This window comes from Vidua macroura, chromosome 33, assembly GCF_024509145.1.
Source record: "Vidua macroura isolate BioBank_ID:100142 chromosome 33, ASM2450914v1, whole genome shotgun sequence".
In the NCBI taxonomy this organism is placed as follows: Eukaryota; Metazoa; Chordata; class Aves; order Passeriformes; family Viduidae; genus Vidua; species Vidua macroura.
This window is the reverse complement of record NC_071603.1, coordinates 978,887-997,770: the sequence shown is the minus strand read 5'-3', so window position 1 is coordinate 997,770 and position 18,884 is coordinate 978,887. Positions and strand designations below refer to the sequence as shown.

The 18,884-nt window shown below is 62.3% G+C and overlaps 2 protein-coding genes across 2 annotated transcripts; both read right to left on the bottom strand.

Moving 5' to 3' along the window:
• Nucleotides 1–127: 127 nt before the first annotated feature.
• Nucleotides 128–16,284, bottom strand: UBA1 (ubiquitin like modifier activating enzyme 1). Its single transcript, XM_054001855.1, has 26 exons — nt 16,197–16,284; nt 14,723–14,833; nt 13,958–14,016; nt 13,160–13,328; nt 12,219–12,353; nt 11,907–12,013; nt 11,408–11,498; nt 10,879–11,011; nt 10,582–10,679; nt 9,965–10,111; nt 9,321–9,476; nt 8,741–8,851; nt 8,351–8,431; nt 7,703–7,858; nt 6,937–7,102; nt 6,280–6,476; nt 5,693–5,757; nt 4,700–4,895; nt 3,730–3,804; nt 3,167–3,356; nt 2,458–2,546; nt 2,277–2,369; nt 1,659–1,850; nt 1,240–1,341; nt 1,009–1,109; nt 128–440 (listed from the first exon to the last, which is right to left on the bottom strand). Exons 2-26 carry the CDS (start codon nt 14,831–14,833, stop codon nt 305–307), a joined length of 3,156 nt encoding a protein of 1,051 aa, XP_053857830.1. The 5' UTR covers nt 16,197–16,284; the 3' UTR covers nt 128–304.
• An 895-nt stretch (nt 16,285–17,179) lies between these two features.
• On the bottom strand, nt 17,180–18,664 carry NDUFB11 (NADH:ubiquinone oxidoreductase subunit B11). Its single transcript, XM_054001859.1, has 3 exons — nt 18,512–18,664; nt 17,854–17,984; nt 17,180–17,352 (listed from the first exon to the last, which is right to left on the bottom strand). The coding sequence occupies exons 1-3, from the start codon at nt 18,662–18,664 to the stop codon at nt 17,229–17,231; spliced, it is 408 nt and encodes a 135-aa protein (XP_053857834.1). The 3' UTR covers nt 17,180–17,228.
• Nucleotides 18,665–18,884: the final 220 nt, after the last annotated feature.

Genomic DNA, 18,884 nt, shown 5'->3' with positions numbered 1-18,884 from the left:
CATGCCAGTGGCACCACGGGCTCATTTGTCACCGCTGTCACATGCCAGCCACGGCATTGCCGCCATAGGGAAGGAGCATTGTCACCGCTGTCACGCGCAGTGCCAGCACCCCGTGACTCAGACACGCCCCCTTTTTGCCAAGGTCTATGTTTATTGGGTGGGACCCTCGCCCCGCCCCCCAGACCCCGCCCCCACCCTGAGGGCGGGGCCGACACAACAACGACTATGGGAGAGGGGCGGGGCGTGACGGGGCGTGGCCTGTGCGGGGGGCGGGGCCGGGCGGAGATGCGGGGCAGGGCGCCCCCTAGCGGATGGTGTAGCGCACGTAGGGCACCTCGATGTCGGCGTCGCTGTCGTCGTTGCAGCACAGCTCGAACACCAGCGCCTTGACGTGGCGGCCCAGCTTCTTCTTGGACACCCGCGTCACGATCTCTGTCATCCTGGGGGGACAGGGGACATGGGGGACATGGCAGGGGCATGGTCATCCTGGGGGACAGGGGACATGGCAGGGGCATGGTCATCCTGGGGGACAGGGGACATGGCAGGGCCATTTTCATCCTGGGGGGACAGGGGACATGGGGGACATGGCAGGAGCATGGTCATCCTGCAGGGACAGGGAATGTGGCAGGGACATGGTCATCCTGGGGGGACAGGGGGACATAGGGGGACATGGCAGGGACATGTGGCATAGGTCATCCTGGGGGTATGGGGGGGACGTGACAGAGACATGTCAGAGTACGTGGCATGGTCTGTGTCATCGGAGGGTGACATGGCAGGGACACGTGGCAGAGATCAGCCTTGAGGGACCAGAGGGGACATGGGGAGTGCCAAGGCACACTGGCACCCAGAGGGGACAGGCACACCCTGTCCCCACCACCCCTGGGACACGTCCCCTCACCACAGGGCCGTGTTCTTGTCCCTGTGCTCTTCCTCCAACCCTGCTGTCCTGTCCCTGCCCTGGACCCCACCCGTGTCCCCAGTGTCCCCCAGTGTCCCCCGTGTCCCTACGGTTGGTCGTGGCGCTCGCGCAGCTTGGCGGCCGGCATGAAGAAGGAGTAGAGCATGGACACGCCCTGGGACAGCATGGTGATCTCCAGCCGGTGCTCCTTCTGTGGGGACATGGGGACAGGGGTCAGCACAGGGGCTTAACCTTTCCCCCTTCCCAGCACTCCCCTCTTGGTTGGGGTGCCTCAGTTGTCCCCTGCCCCCCTCCCAGTCCCTTCCAGTCCCTCCCAGTACCTTGAAGTAGGCGAGGAACTGGCGCAGGGTCATCTCCTGCCCGTCGGGCTGCAGCCCCTGCACCTCGAACCGGTCCCACAGCGTCCACTCCACCTCGTAGTACTGGGGACATGGCAGGGACAGTCAGAGCTGGGGGGATGCCAAATCCCCTTTGGGAGCGACCCCCAGCCCCACTGCGACCCCAAATCCCCACTGGGAACAGAGCCCGGTCCCACTGCGACCCCAAATCCCCTTTGGGAGCGACCGCCAGCCCCACTGCAAGCCCAAATCCCCTCTGGAAGTGACCCCCAGCCTCACTGTGACCCCAAATCCCCTCTGGAAGAGGACCCCAGCCCCACACCAACCCCAAACCCCCTCCGGCCACCCCCCAGTGACCCCGCCCTGCCACGGCTGTGCCCCCCAGCCCTGGCAGTGCCCACCTTGTTGCGGGGGCAGGCGAGGGGCTCGGAGAAGCCCACGAAGGGCAGGGCCAGGTTGAGGAAGGCGTTTTTGTAGGAGCTCAGCCGGCGGTGCCCCTGCACCAGCTTGAAGAGCTCCAGGCACGCCAGGCCCACCACGGCCGCCGTGGTGGTGGCGATGGCCGGGATGATCTTCCCCGCGATCAGTTTGCTCTGGGGGACAGAAAAAAGGGATTTAGGGTTTGGGGGGGGGGATGGCCCCAAAAACCAGCCTGAGGGACTCACAGCCCCCACCAGGGCCCCACGGCCACTGTGGGGTCCATGTGGGCTGTGTGTGTGCCCCACACATCCCAGAGTAACCCCTGAAATACCCCAGAACACCCCCCAGCACCCATAATAACCCCATAGCACCCCACAATAACCCCTGGAATACCCTAAAGCACCCCCCAGCACCCATAAAAACCCCATTAGCATCTTTGACACCCCATAACAACCCCACAGGTCCCCCCCAGACCCTCACCCAATGTGGCATTAGCAGCCCCCCAGTGCCCCCACAGTGCTCCCCCAGTGACATTGCTGGCCCCCCCCCCAGCATCCCCCAGTACTCCCAGTATGCCCCAGCCCCTCCCCAGTGCCCACCTTGTGGCGGTCGGCCGGGGGGATGTCGTAGTTCTCCGCCCGCAGGTTGGAGGCGGCCACGATGAAATCCATGTGGAAATTGGTGTCATCGTCCTGGAGACAGCCAGGGGTGGATAGGGGGCACCCAGAGGGTCAGGGGGCACCCGGGGGGGCAGGGGGCACCCAGGGGGGCAGCACCCACCTTCTCAAAGTCGATGGGGAACATCCGGAACCCCGGGAGCTCCTCGGGGCTGGGCAGCGACGCCTTCAGCTCCTCCAGGCGCCCGTCGTCTGTGGGGAGGGAGAGAGGGGCACACGTGGGACCCCCGCACCCGCTGGCAATGGTGGGACTCCCCTAACACCCCATGGCACCCCCCGGCACACGTGGGACCCCCAGCCCCTCACCCAAAGTGGCAAAGCCCCCCCCATTGCTCCCTCTGTGCCCAGTGTGGCATTGGCAGACCCCAAGTACTTTCAGTCCCTCTCCCAGTGTCCCCCAGTACCCCCGGCCCCTCTCCCAGTGCCCCAGCCCTTCTCCCAGTGCTCCCCAATACCCCCAGCTCCTCTCCCAGTTCCCCCAGTAACCCCCAAGTCCCTCTCCCAGTCCCCCCAGTCCCTCTCCCAGTAACCCCCAGTAACCCCTAGCCCCTCTCCCAGTCCCCCCAGTTACCCCCAGTCCCTCTCCCAGTGCCCCAGTCCCTCTCCCAGTTACCCCCAGTCCCTCTCCGAGTCCCCCCAGTTACCCCCAGTCCCTCTCCCAGTCCCCCCAGTACCCCGGTCCCTCTCCCAGTGCCCCAGCCCCTCTCCCAGTAACCCCCAGTAACCCCTAGCCCCTCTCCCAGTGCCCCAGCCCCTCTCCCAGTAACCCCCAGTAGCCCCTAGCCCCTCTCCCAGTGCCTGCCGTGCCGTACCCAGCGCGGCGCTGGCGCTCTGCAGCTCCTGGTCGGACACGTGGATGCGCACGCCGGCCTTGGGCGCGAAGGGCGGCACGCGCACGTGCCGCAGCAGCTCGGCCACGGCCGCCCGGTCCCGCGAGCCCGCGATGCCGTAGCTCTGCGCAAACAGGTTCGCCGCCGCCACCACGTAGTCCAGGTGCAGGGGCTGGGGGACACAGGGGACAGGTGGCACCCAGATGGGCAGGGCTGGCACCCGCAGGGAGCAGGTGGCACCCGCAGGGGGCAGGTGGCACCCACAGGGAGGAGGTGGTGCTCAGAGGGGACAGGTGGTGCTCAGAAGGGCAGAGGTGGCACCCACAGGGGTCAGGTGGCACCCAGAGGGGCAGGGGTGGCACTCAGAGAGACAGGGGTGACACCCACGGGGCACAGCGCCTCCCCTCGGTGACACAGGTGATGCCCCCACCCCAGGTGACAAAGGTGATATCCTCACCCCAGTGACCCAGCCCCTCCCCCAGGTGACACAGGTGATGTCCCCACCCCCAGGTGACCCAGCCCCTCCCCCAGGTGACCCCACTCACATTGTCAGGGTCGAACACGAGGGGGTGGGGGCAGCGCTTGGGCCCCGACCAGAACAGGGTCCCCGAGTTTGTTTTCTGGGGGGAGGGAGAAAACCAGGGTTAACGAGGTCATTAATTGAGCTTAATAAGCAATTAATTGGAGTTACTGAACCAATTGCTTAGGTCAACAACGTATTAATTAGACTAATGAGGTAATCAAGGGGTGGCCACCTGTCTTGATAGATGTTGGGGTAAATGAAGTAATTAATAGGGTTAACGAGATAATGGGTGTTAACAAGGTAATTAATTGGGATTAAGGAGGTAATTAATGAGAGTTAAGGAGATAATTAATGGTGGTGCCCACCTCTCCTGGGGAGAAGTTGTGCAGTAGCTGGTGGGTGTTGGGGTAAAAGAAGGAATGGGAGTAAACGAGGTAATTAATGGGGTTAATGTACTAATCAATCAGGGCTAATAAGGTAATTGGTTAAATGAACAAGGTAACAAAGGCACTTCCACCTGTCCCAGGGGAAAGTTGTGCAGCAGCTGGTAGATGTTGGGGTAAATGAAACAATGGAGGTAAATAAGGTTAAGTAATAGGGTTAATAAGGTAATCAATCAGGACTAATGAGATAATTAATTAAATAACAAGTTAATTAAGCTCTCCCACGTGTCCGGGGGAAAGTTGTGCAGCAGCTGGTGGACATTGGGTTAAATAAGGTAGGGGTAAATGAAGCAATGGGGGTAAGTAAGGTAACTAATGGGGTTAGTAAGGTAATCAGGGCTAACGAGGTAACTAATTAAATAATGTGTTAATTAAGCTCTCCCACCTGTCCAGGGGGAAGTTGTGCAGCAGCTGGTGGACATTGGGGTAAATGAGGTTGGGGTGAATGAAGCAATGGGAGCAAGTAAGGTAACTAATGCTGTTAATAGGATAACTAATCAGGGCTAACGAGGTAACTAATCAAATAACACGTTAATTAAGCTCTCCCACCTGTCCCGGGGGGAAGTTGTGCAGCAGCTGGCGGATGTTGTTGCTGTACTGGCGGTGCCAGTGCCGGCAGGCCCAGGCCACGCAGTCGGGCCAGGCGCGGGGCCGGTCGCTGACCAGGCTGCGCTGCACGGCCTCCAGCACCTCCAGCGGCTGCGTGCCCGCCAGGCGCAGCGTGCGCTCCAGGAACTTGGGGTCCCTGGGGGAAAAACGGGGTGCGGGGGGTTAGGGGGGGTCACAGGGGTTAGGGGGGGGTCACAGGGGTCCCTGCCAGGCGCAGGGTGTGCTCCAGGAACTTGGGATCCCTGGGGGGAAAAACGGAGTATGGGGGGTTAGGGGGGGTCACAGGGGTCCCTGCCAGGCGCAGCGTGCGCTCCAGGAACTTGGGGTCCCTGGGGGGAAAAACGGGGTACGGGGGGGGGGTCACAGGGGTCCCTGCCAGGCGCAGCGTGCGCTCCAGGAACTTGGGGTCCCTGGGGGGAAAAACGGGGTATGGGGGGTCACAGGGGTTATGGGGGGGTCACAGGGGTCCCTGCCAGGCGCAGGGTGCGCTCCAGGAACTTGGGGTCCCTGGGGGGAAAAGGGGGTGCAGGGCTTATGGGGGCATCACAGGGCACAGTGTGCGCTCCAGGAACTTGGGGTCCCTGGGGGGAAAAACGGGGTGCAGGGCTTATGGGGGGGGGGGGTCATAGGGGTTGGGGGGGTCACAGGGCACAGTGTGTGCTCCAGGAACTTGGGGTCCCTGGGGGAAAAACGGGGTACGGGGGGTTGGGGGGGTCATAGGGGTTAGGGGGGGTCACAGGGCACAGTGTGTGCTCCAGGAACTTGGGGTCCCTGGGGGAAAAAGGGGGTGCAGGGGTTAGGGGGGTTATGGGGGGGGTCACAGGGGTCCCTGCCAGGCGCAGGGTCCGTTCCAGGAACTTGGGGTCCCTGGGGGACTCCAGTCGGATTTGGGGGGGATCCAGTGGGATTTGGGGTGCCCGTCCCCACACTCACATCAGGTACTGGTTCACGTTCTCGGCCGGCTGCTTGAAGAGCCCCTCGAACTCGTCACGCGCCCACTGCGACAAGGGGGTGTCACTGGGGGGTCCTGGCACCAGGGGCACCCCAAAACAGGGACTGCAGTGCCCAGGACACCCCCAAACCAGGAAACCTGGTGTCTGGGACCCCCCAAACCACAACCCTGGTGTCCAGGACCCCCCAAAATGGGCACTTTAGTGTCCAGGACCCCCAAAACCAGGGAACACAGTGTCTGGCATCTCCCAAAATGGGACCCCAGTGTCCAGGACACCCCCTAAACCACAACCCCGGTGTTCAGAACCCCCCAAACCACAACCCCCCAAAACCAGGGAAACAGGTGTCTATGACCCCCCCACCAAACCCCAACTCCAAATCCAAGACCCCAAAAAGCAGGGAACCCAGAGTCTGAGATACCTCAAAACGAGACCCCTGTGCTCTCCAGGACCCCTCAAATGCCACCCAGCCATCTGGAACCCCCTGAAACACCACCTGGGCACGCTCCAGCCGTACACACCAGGTGCCCCCCACGCCCGCCAGGTGCCCCTGGGCACACCTGGACGCACCTGCAGCGTGTGCTCGATGGCGTTGGGGAAGTTCTTGAGGGTGCAGATGGGAATGGCCTTCTCGGGGGGGTCCTGGCTGGAGCTGTAGGACTCGCTCAGGAACGGGATCACCACCTGCACGTTGCCCTTGGTGCCCAGCGTGCCCGACTCCAGCAGCGGCTTCCGGTAATAAACGCAGCGCCGGTCCATGTACAGCCCTGCCCGGGGGTGGGGGGCAGTTATGGGGCACGCCAGGGGGTACAGGGCACCCTCAGGGCATATGGGGCACCCCCACATATGGGGCAGCCCACAGTACACACTGCCTAGAATCTTTGGGGGTTATGGGGCGCCCCATGAATATGGGGCGCCTCAGGGGCTGTGGGAGACCTAGATATGGGGTACCCTTGAATATGGGGCACCTTCTGATATGGGGCACCCCCAGGGGCTGTGGGGAACCCTCAGATATGGGGCACAAGCAGGGGCTATGGGGCAGCCCTCCAAGGGTCTCCATAGCCCTCCATGGATCCCCATAGCCCCCCCCAAAGGTCCCCATAGCCCCCCTGAAGGTCACCATAGCCACCCAAGGATCCACATAGCCCCCCAAGGGTCCCCATAGCCCCCCAAGGGTCCCTCCAGCACCCCCAGAGGTCTCTGCAGCCCCCAGCCCCCCGTGCTCACGTGCGTCCACGTTGTCCAGCGCGTTGGCCACGCCGTCCAGCCCCTCGAAGAAGTCGTCGTCGTAGACGCGCTCGGTGTCGGGGCCCACGCGGTCGGTGCGGCTGCTGACGCGCAGCGCCGGGTTCATCTCCCGCGCCGCCGCCGCCGCCCGCTCCGACTTCAGCTTCTGTGGGTGGGGGAAGAGCTGGGATGTGAGCCCTGCCCCTTGGGACACGCCCTTGTAGGCCATGCCCCTTTCTTAATGTAGTGACACATCTCAGAAACTCAATCGTTGATGTTGGCCAAGAAACTCAACTGTTGACATTGAGCATAAAACTCAATTGTTGATGTTGGCCAAGAAATTCAACCATTAATGTTGAGCACAAAACTCAATCATTGACGTTGGCCAGAAAATTCAACCGTTGACGCTAGCAAAGAAACTCAACGGTCGATACTGTGCATGAAACTTGATTGTTGATGTTGGCCAAGAAGCTCTAATGGTGACATTGGCCAAAAAACTCAACTGTTGACGTTGAGCATGACTCAACTGTTGATGTTGAGCACAAAACTCAATCCTTGACATTGAGCATAAAACTCAACCGTTGACCACGACCAACTCAATGGCAGCACCTTAAGGGTGGCTGCCCAACTCCCCACTGGCTCTGCCCCTCGAGACCCCCCCAAACTCTGCCCCTCATTGTCCCCCCAACTCCTTCCTCCCCGCCCACTCCAGCTTGGTGTAGCCAACCCAACGTTGGCCAACCCTCCGGCCGCTCCCAGCCCTCACCGTGACGTCCCACGGCCGGAAGAGGAACTGGCGGTTGAGATTGGACTTCTCGATGGTGTCCATGTCGGTGACGGTGACGCTGCCCTCGGGGCCACAGCCCAGTCCCACCATCGCAAAGTTCTTGAGCAGCTCGCAGCCAATGGCCCCCGCCCCCACCTGCCGGGGACACGTGGGGACACGTGGGGACAGAGCACGAGGTGGCTCACAGGGTTGGGGACATGTGGGGACACAGCATGAGGTGGCCCATGGGGTTGGGGACAGGTGGGGACATGTGGGGACACAGCAGGAAGTGGCCTGTGTGGTTGGAGACGCATGGTGGGAAAGGGATAGGGGTGAGGGGACACTTGGGGACACTCAGAGGACACTTGAACAGAGTTGGGAACACGAGGGACATCGAGGACACATGGATGACTTGAAGGAACAATGGTGAAACATGTGAGGACACCAGGGGACACCGAAGGGACACATGGGGACACTTAGGGTGGCCCAGGAGGGCTGGGGACACGCGGGTGGGAGAGGTGACACTTGGTAAATCCCCAAAGGGAAATTCGGTGACATTTGAGGAACAGGTGACAACAGAAGAAAATCATGGATGAAAGGAGACACACGTGAGGACACTGGGGACATGGGGACATTGGGGACACTGACCACAAAGTACTTCTGGGCGCCCAGCTTGGCCTGCAGCTCGGCCCCGAACACGGCGATCTGCCCGTCGTAGCGGCTGTTGCGCTGGGGACAATCAGACACCGGCGTCACCTGGCTGTGTCACCTGCCAGGGGACACCCCCGGGGCTGCAGAGCCACCACGGGGACTCAGGGGTGACAGCAGCCGTGGCTGTGTCCTCCATGGAATGACCACGGGTGCTTGGTGGCCACCCTCACCCTGTGAGGCACCTGCTGTGCCCAACGGGGTGACCAGTGGGGATCTCCCAACCAACGTCTTCCAATCAATGACCCCCCAAAGTGACATCATCCAGGGGTGTCCCCCAGCCCCCCCACGTGTCACCCAGCCCCCCCAGGTGTCCCCGTGTCCCCTCACCGGCCGGCACTGCTCCTCGGTGAGCAGCGTGTCGCGGTTCTCCTCGGGCAGACACTCGAGCGCGTCGAAGTAAAGCCACTGCGTGATGGGCGTGAACTTCCCCGACACGGCCTGGGGGACAGGGACAGCCCGGGGACAGTCAGGGACAGCCGGGGGACAGTCAGGGACAGTTAGGGACAGGGACAGCCCAGGAACAGGGACAGCCTGGGGACATATCAGGGAAAGGAACAGCCCAGGGACAGGGATAGGGACACGGAAATACTGAGGGATGCGTGAGGGACATCCTGGGGACACGTCAGGGAGAGGGCTGGGACCCTGGTGGACACATCAGGGACAGGAACCTGGAAACATGTCAGGGACAGGGACCCAGGGGACACATCAGGGACAAGACAAGGACAAGGCAGTGGCATCGGGGCAACCCCAGTGACCACCTCAGGGACACTGCAGTGACCCCAGGGGACACCACCACGGGACACAGACACTGAGTCTGGTACCCCAGGCAGGCTCAGGTGAGCGACTCCAGCTGTGACACATGGGGACAGCAGCCCCAGGTGGCCTTGGGGACAAGGGGACACGGTACCTTCATGACCTCCTGCGCGGCCAGGCCGCCGATGAAGGCGTTGACCGGGGCCAGGTCGCCGGTGGCCTGGAAGGCCAATTCCCGCACCAGCTCCTCGTCCAGCTCGGCCCCCGCGGCCACCTCCTTGGTCAGGGCCACCACCTCGGCCGCGTCACCCTGTCGGGGACAAGGACAGGGACACGGTGCTGGGGACAGCACTGGGGACAGTGGGGAGGGGCCACGAGCAGGGCTTGGTGGCCTCCATGGCCTCAGTATCCCCAAAAGCCACTCCACAGTCTATGACAACCCCGAATGATGTCACCAGTGTCCCTAAGAGATAACGGGACCATGGTGAGGGTCCCTCTTGCTGCAGGACCCAGTGGCCCCATGTCCCTCCAAGACCCAACCACCCCCAACCCCTTTGATGTTCCCAAATTCTGGTGGGGCCCTGGTGGCCTCCATGTTCCCAGCACCCTCAATGTCCCCAGTGTCACCGCCTGGGAGTGGCCATGATGGGGCAGGTCATGGTGGCCTCCATGTCCTCGACACCCTCAATGTCCCCAGTGTCACCAGCTGGTGACGGGACCCTGGGAGCGGCCACGATGGGGCAGATCATGGTGGCTTCCAACACCCCCAACGTCCCGGTGTCCCCACGGTGTCCCCACCTGGTGGCGGGGCCGCGGGGCGCGGCCGTGCTGCCGCAGGAAGCGGTGCAGGCCCTGCCACGCCCAGTGCAGCATCGAGGGCCTCTCGGCCTTCCCAAAATCCGTCACCATCATCTCGGGCTCGGCCAGCGCGTCCCGCAACCGTTTCTGGGACAGGACGGAGACAGGTGACATCCCAGTATAAACCAGTACAGTCCAGTACCCTCTAAGCACATCCCACAACCATTTCTGGAGGAGGCATCCCAGTGTAAACCAGTAAAAACCAGTACAGCCTTGTATAAACCAGTACAGCCCCATATAACCCAGTATACCCTAGCATAAGCCAATATAAACTAGTACAACCCAGTATGAACCAGTACAACTCAATAGAACCCAGTATAGCCTACTATAACCCAGTATAAACCAGCACAACCCAGTATAAAGCCATACAGCCCAGTATAATCCAATACAATCCAATACAACCCAGTACAACCCAGTATAGCCCAATATAACCCACTATTACCCTATACAGCCCAGTACAACCCAGTATAAACTAATATAACCCAGTACAGCCCAGTATAACCCAGTGGCCCCCAAGTCCCTCCCAGTGCCCCCCAGTTCATCCCAGTGCCACTCACGAAGTGGATGTGCTTGGGCATCTTGACCTGGGTGACGATGCCACCCCGCACGTAGTCCCCGTAGCCGCTGGTGTCCCCGATGCTGAACGTGTATGGCCCTGGGGACACGGGGGTGTCACTGGGGCACCCCAAAAAAGGGGCCCAGGTGTGTGGGGCACCCCAAAAAAGGGACCCAGGTGCCTCAGAGACTGCCCCAGAAGAGCCCCAGGTGAGGGGGGCACCCCAGGAATGGCCCCAGGTGCCTCAGAGACCCCAGAAAGGGCCCCAGGTGAGGGGCCCCCCAAAGCCAGGGCTCACCCAGCACGCGGATCTCCACGGGCCCGCAGCGGTTCAGCTCCTCCATCCCCTCCACCTCCGTGAAGGTGACAAAGTCGCCTGTCTCGAAGCCGTGACGCGCCTCGTCCAGGCAGGTCACCTCCCCAGGACAGCCCTGGGGACACAGGACACGGTCAGGGGTCAGAGGGGGGACTCAGGGACCTCCCCAGGACAGCTCTGAGGACACGGGGCACGGTCAGGGGACAGAGGGGGGACTCAGGGACCTCCCCAGGACAGCCCTGGGGACACGGGGCACGGTCAGGGGACAGAGGGGGGGACACAGGAACAGCTCTGGGGGACATGAGGCACCGTCAGGGGACACAAGGGGGACACCCAGGAACGTCCCCAGGACAGCCCTGGGGACACGGGGTACCGTCAGGGGACACTGGGTGCTGAGGGACACGCAGGAACCCCCCTGGAGGGACACAGGGGCTGCTGAGGGGATCAGGACACCCCAAAACCCCCCTGGACACCCATGTGGGGACACCCCCGAGCTGTCCCCTCCCCATACCTTGGTGACCATGGACACCATGGCACTGAGGGGCTGCTCCCCGTTGGGGTCTGTCACCACCATGTCGTCCCCAAAGTCACAGAACAGCTGCCTGCAAGGGGGGGGTCAGCGTGGAACCCCAAAAGGGATCCAGCCTAAAATCCCACCCTAAAATCCCACACCAAAAATCCCATAGCAGAAAAGAATCTCCTAAAAATCCCCCTTAAAAGTGATATACTTTAAAATTCCCACTCTAAAATCCTACCCCTGAAAAGAATCTCCTAAAAATCCTGCCTCAAAAGCAATCCACCATAAAATCCCCACCACAAAAGGGATTCACCCTAAAATCTCTATGCCAAAAAAGAACTTTCTAAAAATCCCACCCCAAAAGGGATCCATCCCAAAAATCCAACCCCAAAAGAGACATGCCCCAAAAGGGATCCACCCCAAAAATCCAACCCCAAAAAGGACCCACCCCAAAAGGGACCCCAAAAGGACCCCATTTGGGGGTGCCCCTCACCCGAAGAGCCCGCGTGTGTCGGCCACCACCAGTTTGATGCCGTGGCTGTGGCAGAAATCGCCCACCCAGAGCTGCTCCTCCAGCGGGGAGTTGGTCAGCACCACCACCTGTGGGACAGGGCACCTGGGCACTCACCTGGGCACCCACCTGGGCACTCAGCTGAGTCACCTAGGCCACCTACCTGGGCCACCCCCTCGGCTCACCTGGGGCATCCACCTGGACTACCTGGGCCATCTGACCCCCGCCCAGGTGGGCACACCTGTCTGAGGGGGTTACACCTGTGCCCAGGTGGGCACACCTGTGCCAGGTTACCTGGAATGTGCCCAGCAGCTCCTGGGACAGCGGCTCCCGGGTGCTGCTCACGGCCACGTAGGAGTTGAGCTCGGCCAAGCGCGGCAGCGTGGCCTCGGCCCGGCTGCGCCCCACGTCCTCCTCCCGCAGGTAGAACTGGGGAGAACGAGGGGCAGGAAACCCTAAAATACCTCAAAACAACCCCAAAAACCTCCCCCAAACAACCCCAAAAACGTTCGCAAAACAACCCCAAAACAACCCTAGAACATCCCCATAACAAACCCAAAACATCCCGAAAACAACCCCAAAACTCCAAAAACATCCCTAAAACATCCCCAAAAACAACCCCAAAGCATCCTCAAAACAACCCCAAAAGCATCCCCAAAACATCCCCAAAACAACCCCAAAAACATCCCCATAACAACCCCAAAACATCCCCATAAACAACCCCAAAGCATCCTCAAAACAACCCCAAAAACATCCCCATAAACAACCCCAAAACATCCCCATAAACAACCCCAAAACATCCTCAAAACAACCCCAAAAACATCCCCATAAACAACCTCAAAACATCCACAAAAAAAGCCCAAAAACATCCCCCACACATCCCCAAATCCTCCTCCCACAGGTAGAACTGGGGGGGAACAAGGGCTCAGGGGGGCTGGAACCTCTAAAAAACCCCAAAACACCCTTCAAACACCCCCTACGACCCGAAAAACATCCCCAAAACACCCCAAATTCCCCACAATGCACTCCCAACATCTCCAAAACCAACCCCAAACACCTCCAAAACGCCCCCAAACACCCCAAACACCCCAACCCTCCCCCAAAATCACGCCGACAAACCTCCCTCCAAAATCCTCTCACACCCAGAAGAAACTCAAGCCCCCAAACGTGGCAATTAACGAGGATTTAGGGTAAAGAACCCCAAAAAAAGGCCAGGAAACCCCACAAGGACCCACCTGGGAGGCCAGGTCGGCCCAGGCTGCGGGGTGGGGGTCGTGCAGGGTGACGGATTTGACCCCCCCCAGCACCAGGTTCTTGGCCACCTCCACGCCCAGCCCCCGCAGCCCCGACACCAGCACGTTGGAGGTCTGCATGCACTTCATGGCCTCGTGGCCCAGCACGTACCTGGGGGGGGGAAAAACCCAAAAAAAAAATCAGGGGGAACCCCAAAAAACCTCCATGGGAACTCAAAGCTCACAGGGGAAATTTGTGAAGGTCGTAAGACTCCCCCACGGTTTGAGTATGTGCTGCTTAATCGCCTTAAATCGTAAAAAATCCAGAATTTATGGGGAAGTCTTAATCCATCAGACATCTCCAAACCCCTGAGGGGTCCCAGGTCTATGGAAAAACCCCAAATCCATAAGGAACCTCAGTTTATGGGGACCCCAAAAACCCAATGGGAGCCCAAAAAACCTCAATGAGGTGCCAAAGAGTTCAACAGGAACCCAAAAATCTTGATGGAATCCCAAAACTCTCAGGAGAAACCCCTCAAGGCTGTAGAACCCCCCCAATTCAAGTGCATCCCATCTAATTCCCCACACTTATTAAAAACCCCAAACTTATAAGAAAACCTTAATCTATACCATATTCCCAAACCCGTGGGGAAACCCCAAATCCACGAGGAACCTCAAATCCATGGGGAAACCCCCAACTATGGGGACTCCCCCACTCCATAGAGAGCCCCCCAAGTCCATGGGGATCCCAAACCCCCCTTGGGGACCCCAAAATGTCCCCCCCATGTCCCCATCACTCACAGCTGGCGGGAGTAGAGCCCCTCATCGATCTCGGCCTCGGCCCCGTTCTTCGCCATTCCCTGGGGACAGAGGGGACAGCGGTGTCACCACGGGGACACTGAGGGTGACAACGGGTGCTGTGACACCCTGGGACAGCGAGCAGGACCCCCAAGGGGTGGCAGGGGCTGACAGCAGGGATGGCAGGGTGGTGGTGTCACTCTGTGGTGACAACAGTTGGGCAGGTGACACCTTGTGGGTGACACTGCCCGTTGTTGAAGGGACACTGGGGACCTGGGGGACAAATGTCACCCTCAGGACAAAGAGAGGGACAGCAAAGGACAGTAATTGTCACCAAAGCATCATTAACAGAGTGACCCTGAGCTGATCAAAAGGACATTGAGGGACACGTGCCACCCTCAATACCCACAGGTGACACCTTGGGGGTGACACTGCCCACGGTGGAGGGGACACTAGGGACCTGGGGAGCAAATGCCACCCTCAGGACAAAGAAGGAACCCACAAGGGGCAGTAAATGACTCTGAGCAGAGTGAGGGGACATCGAGAGACACATGCCACCCCCAGGACCCACAGGTGACACCGGGTGACACCGCATCCCCAGCAGCAGCTCCGAGCACCACAGAGGTGACAATGACACCACGGGCTCCCCAGAGGGTGACAAAGCCCCCGAGGGCGGTTCAGGGTCCCCGAGGGGGTGGTGGCCCTCAGGAGGGGCTGGTGGCACTCAGGAGGGGGTGGTGGCACTCAGGAGGGGCTGGTGGCACTCACGTTGGCGGGGGTGACGCTCGGGGACACGGCGGGGGCAGGGGCGCGGCTGGAGCCCGTCGGTGGCTCTGACCCAGAGACGCGGCGCTTCTTCGACAGCGGGGAGCTGGACATCTGGGGACAGGGACAGGGACAGTCAGGGGACACATGGGGACATCTGGGGACAGGGACAGGGGACAGTCAGGGGACAGCTGGGGACAGGGACAGGGGACAGTCAGGGGACACACGGGGACAGCTGGGGACAGGGACAGTCAGGGGACATCTGGGGACAGGGACAGGGGACAGTCAGGGGACAGCTGGGGACACATGGGGACAGGGACAGTCAGGGGACACACGGGGACAAGGTGAGGGTCAGGGGATGCACAGGGACAGATCAAAGGACAGCTGAGGACACCAAGAGACAAGGACAGGTCAGGGGACACACAGGGACAGCTGGGGACAAAGAGAGGTCTGGACATCCATGGGCAGAGGGAAGCTGGACATCTGGGGACAAGGACAGGTCAGGGGACAGCTGGGGACAGGGACAGCAAGGAACTGGACATTTGGGGACTGCCAGGGGTCAGCTGGACATTTAGGGACAGGGGCAGAGGACAGGCAGGGTCACACAGGGACAGTGCTGGGGACAGTGGGGACACTGGGAGAGACACGGGGTGACACTGGGGGCAAGAGGTGACAGCTGTGGCGACCTGAGGTCACCGACAGCAAGGGGTGACACACAGGGTGGCACCGAGCAGGACACGGTGACACGCTGGTGACAAGAGGTGACACCAGGCACAGGGGATGATGCTGCAGGCGACACCAGGTGACACTGGAGGTGGCACCGAGAGACACGCAGGGATGGAGAGGGTGATGCAGGGTGACACCAGGTGACAGCGGGGACACAGAGGGTGACACCAGGGGAATGGGGTCACGGGCGGGGCCACCAGGTGCGACAGCCCCCGCGCTGTCCCATTGGTTGTCACCGCCCCGGCGACACCTGGGACGGACAGGGCGACACGCAGGGACGGAGGGACACACAGAAGGGTGGGGAGGGACACTTGGGGACAGCGAGGTGGCACTAAGGGACATCAGACCACACCAGCAACCCCCAGGCCCAGGCCCAGCACCGCCCCCCCCCCCCACCTGAGAGCGCTCCCGGCACCGGGGAACCCGCGGGGGTCCCGGGGGTCCCATCCCGCCCTCGGGGCCTCCCTTGCGGGCGTTCCCCATTAACCGGGGGTCCCACCCGGGGGGTTCCCCATCCTCGGGGGTCCCCGAGCGGGGGTCGCAGTCCCAGCCCGCGCTCCCCACCCTGAGGGTCCCGGTGTGGGGGGAGGGGGGGGGCGATTCCCCCTCACAGCTCCCCCCCGGCCCCCTCAGGCCCGGCGCCGGCTCCCTCAAGGCAGGGCCGCACTCGCCGGCCCCGGGGCCGCCTCCCCGCGCCCCTCCAGGCCGGGGCAGCCCCCCAGGAGCCCCGGGCTCGCCCCCGGCCCCGCACCAATGTCGCTGTCCAGGCCCCGCCGCCGGGTCCCGCCCGCTCCGCTCGGCTCCTCCGCGACAAGATGGCGGCCGCGGCCGCTGCCACCCGCCGCCCCCTCCCTGCGCGCGAGAGGCCCCGCCCCCCACGCTCTCCCATTGGTCGGCGCCGCCCGGCGCCGCGCTCTCATTGGCTGTCTCCTCCCGCCACCGCCCGCCCCCTCCCTCCCCGCCTCACCCGACGCGAGGATTGGGCGGGCGCGCCCCGGCTGGCCACGCCCCTTTTCCTGCCGCAGAGCCCCGGATGGGGAAGGCCACGCCCCCTACGCGGCCTCGTGACACGGCACGGCGCGCACCGCCCCGACGGCGGCCGAGAGGGGACATGAGGCTGGAAAGGCGGAGTGCGGGGGGCTATGGCGGGGTTCGGGGGGGTCTGGGAGCTATAGGGGCCCGTGGGGGGCTATAGGGACCCAAGGGGGGGCGTGTGGGGGTTTATAGGGGCCGATCAGAGGCTTGTAGGAGCGCTTAAAGAGCCCGCAGGAAACCGCGGAAGACTTTACGTAGTGTCATGCCGAATTGCACAACTATGGGGAACCACATACAAAAATTTAAATCAAAGTCCCTGAAGTAATGCAGGAACCTATAGAAGCCTAACGGGGGCCCTCAGAGCCACACGGGGCTACACACAGGGGCGTGGGGAGGCCCTGAGCGGGCTATAGGGGACCGAGGCGGGTCTACGGCAGCCCAGGGAGAGCGTGAGGAGCCTCGGGGGTCTCCAGGGCCCTAGAGGGGCTCGCTGGCAGGTTATGGGGGGGCTTGCGTGGCTGTAGGGGGCCATGGGGGGCTCACAGGGGCTGTGGGGATCTCTAGGGGCTCATGGGATGGGCCGTGGGGACCAGGGCGCCATTTCCGCATGGTGTCGCGGTCTGGTGACGTCACAGAGCTGCAAGGGCCGCTGGGAGATGTGGTTTCTTGTCCCTCCCCCCGAAATAAAAGGCGCAGGAGTCGAGGGGGACCCAGAACTTTATTCACAAACCAACACCGTGGTCTGGGGTCACTCCGGGGGGGGCAGGGAGAGGCGCTTGGGGTCGTAGTAGTTGGAGGTGAGCAGGGGCAGCCCCCGGCGCTCCCGCTCCCGCACCTGGATCTCGGCCTCGCGCCGCGCCCACTGCTGCAGCCTGTGGGGCAGGGGGTGGACAGGTGAGCCCCCCCCTTGGGGATCCATGGGGACATCCCAAACCCCCTGCCCGGTGTCCAAATCCCTCCTTCCTTAAGGGCCCAGCTGTCCCTATAGGCCCCCCAGAGTCCACCCTAAGCCCCCCAGGGCTCTGTAGCCCCCTAAATCCTCTCCCAGATTCCCCATATATTATCCCCCACCCCCCATGGGCTCCTATGGACACCCCCAGAGCTGCCCAGCGCCCTACAGACCCCAAAAAATTTCGTGAAGACCCCCATAGGCTGCACAGGGGGTTTTGTTGGCCCCCAAGTTCCCTCGTGAGCTCCTACAGAACTCTCAGGTGACCCCACGGCACCCACAGACACCCCAAAAAACCCCTTTAAACTCCAAAAATTTTGGTTAAGAGCCCCTCCACAGCTTCCCCACAAGCTCCTCTTGGGGCTACCCCCCTCCCCTCTTCACCCCGGGGGGGTTTCCCAGGTGAGACCCCGCGATCACGGACCCGTAGTCGGGCAGGTAATGCACGAAGACGGAGCCCAGGACGACGGCGATGGAGACGCCGGCCAGGAAGGCGGCGCGCATGTTCAGCACGTCGGCGTCGGGCTCGGCCGAGAAGCCGTGATAGTCGGGGTTCTGCGTGGGGGGACGGTCCTGTGAGCCCCCTGCCCCGCCCAGGCACCCCCAGGTGTGTCCCACCCCCTCCCCCAGGACCCCCAGGTGTGTCCCAACCCCTCCCCCAGGTGTGTCCCACCCCCTCCTCAGGACCCCCAGGTGTGTCCCACCCCCTCCTCAGGACCCCCAGGTGTGTCCCAACCCCTCCCCCAGGTGTGTCCCACCCCCTCCTCAGGACCCCCAGGTGTGTCCCACCCCCTCCTCAGGACCCCCAGGTGTGTCCCACCCCCTCCCCCAGGAGCACTGGGCCAGAGGAGCCACCTGAGCCCCACCCCCAGGTGTGTCCCCCTCGCACACTCCAGGCCACGCCCTTCCCGGGCCACGCCCTTCCCTGAGACACACCCATGGTCCCCAAATGTGTCCCCCCCATTCAGCCCAGGCCACGCCCCTCCCAGGCCCCGCCCATCCACGGCCCCACAATCAACTGAGCATGGTGAAGCCCCGCCCCACAAAGCCCCGCCCCTCCCGCTTTGCCCTTGGCCGCTCACCTTCCTCTGCGCCACCAACATCGGCTCTTCCTCGTGCGCCTCGGCCCCGAGCGGCCGCGGCAGCGCCACGGCCCCGGGCGACGCCGCCGAGCGGCCCCGAGCCCCGGCGGGCAGCGCCCGCAGCGCCCGCAGCGCCCGCCACAGCGCCGCCATCTTGCCCCGCCGCTCCGCCTCGCCTCTTCCGCTCAATCCGGCCAATCGCGACCTCGCACTGCCGTTTTGTCCCGCCCATGCGCCGCACAGCCAATCACAGCGCTGTGCTTACTTTGTCCCGCCTGCTCCCTCATGTGGAATCGCCCAATTTTACGCCGCAGCCAATCATTGACAGCCGTAACGCTGCACCGCCCACTCTACAGTGCGGACCAATAAGAAC

Bases quoted from the DNA above. Each gene is read 5' to 3' on its own strand.
- NDUFB11 (XM_054001859.1), bottom strand. From the start codon at position 18,664: ATGGCGGCGCTGTGGCGGGCGCTGCGGGCGCTGCGGGCGCTGCCCGCC. The intron at 17,985-18,511 runs GTGAGCGGCCAA...CCCCCCACGCAG, and splicing joins TGTTGGTGGCGCAGAGGAAG to AACCCCGACTATCACGGCTT. The intron at 17,353-17,853 runs GTCCGTGATCGC...CCTGCCCCACAG, and splicing joins CATTACCTGCCCGACTACGG to GCTGCAGCAGTGGGCGCGGC.
- UBA1 (XM_054001855.1), bottom strand. From the start codon at position 14,833: ATGTCCAGCTCCCCGCTGTCGAAGAAGCGCCGCGTCTCTGGGTCAGAG. The intron at 2,547-3,166 runs GTACGGCACGGC...CCCTCCCCACAG, and splicing joins GAGCGCCAGCGCCGCGCTGG to ACGACGGGCGCCTGGAGGAG. The intron at 1,851-2,276 runs GTGGGCACTGGG...TCTGTCCCCCAG, and splicing joins CCCCGGCCGACCGCCACAAG to AGCAAACTGATCGCGGGGAA.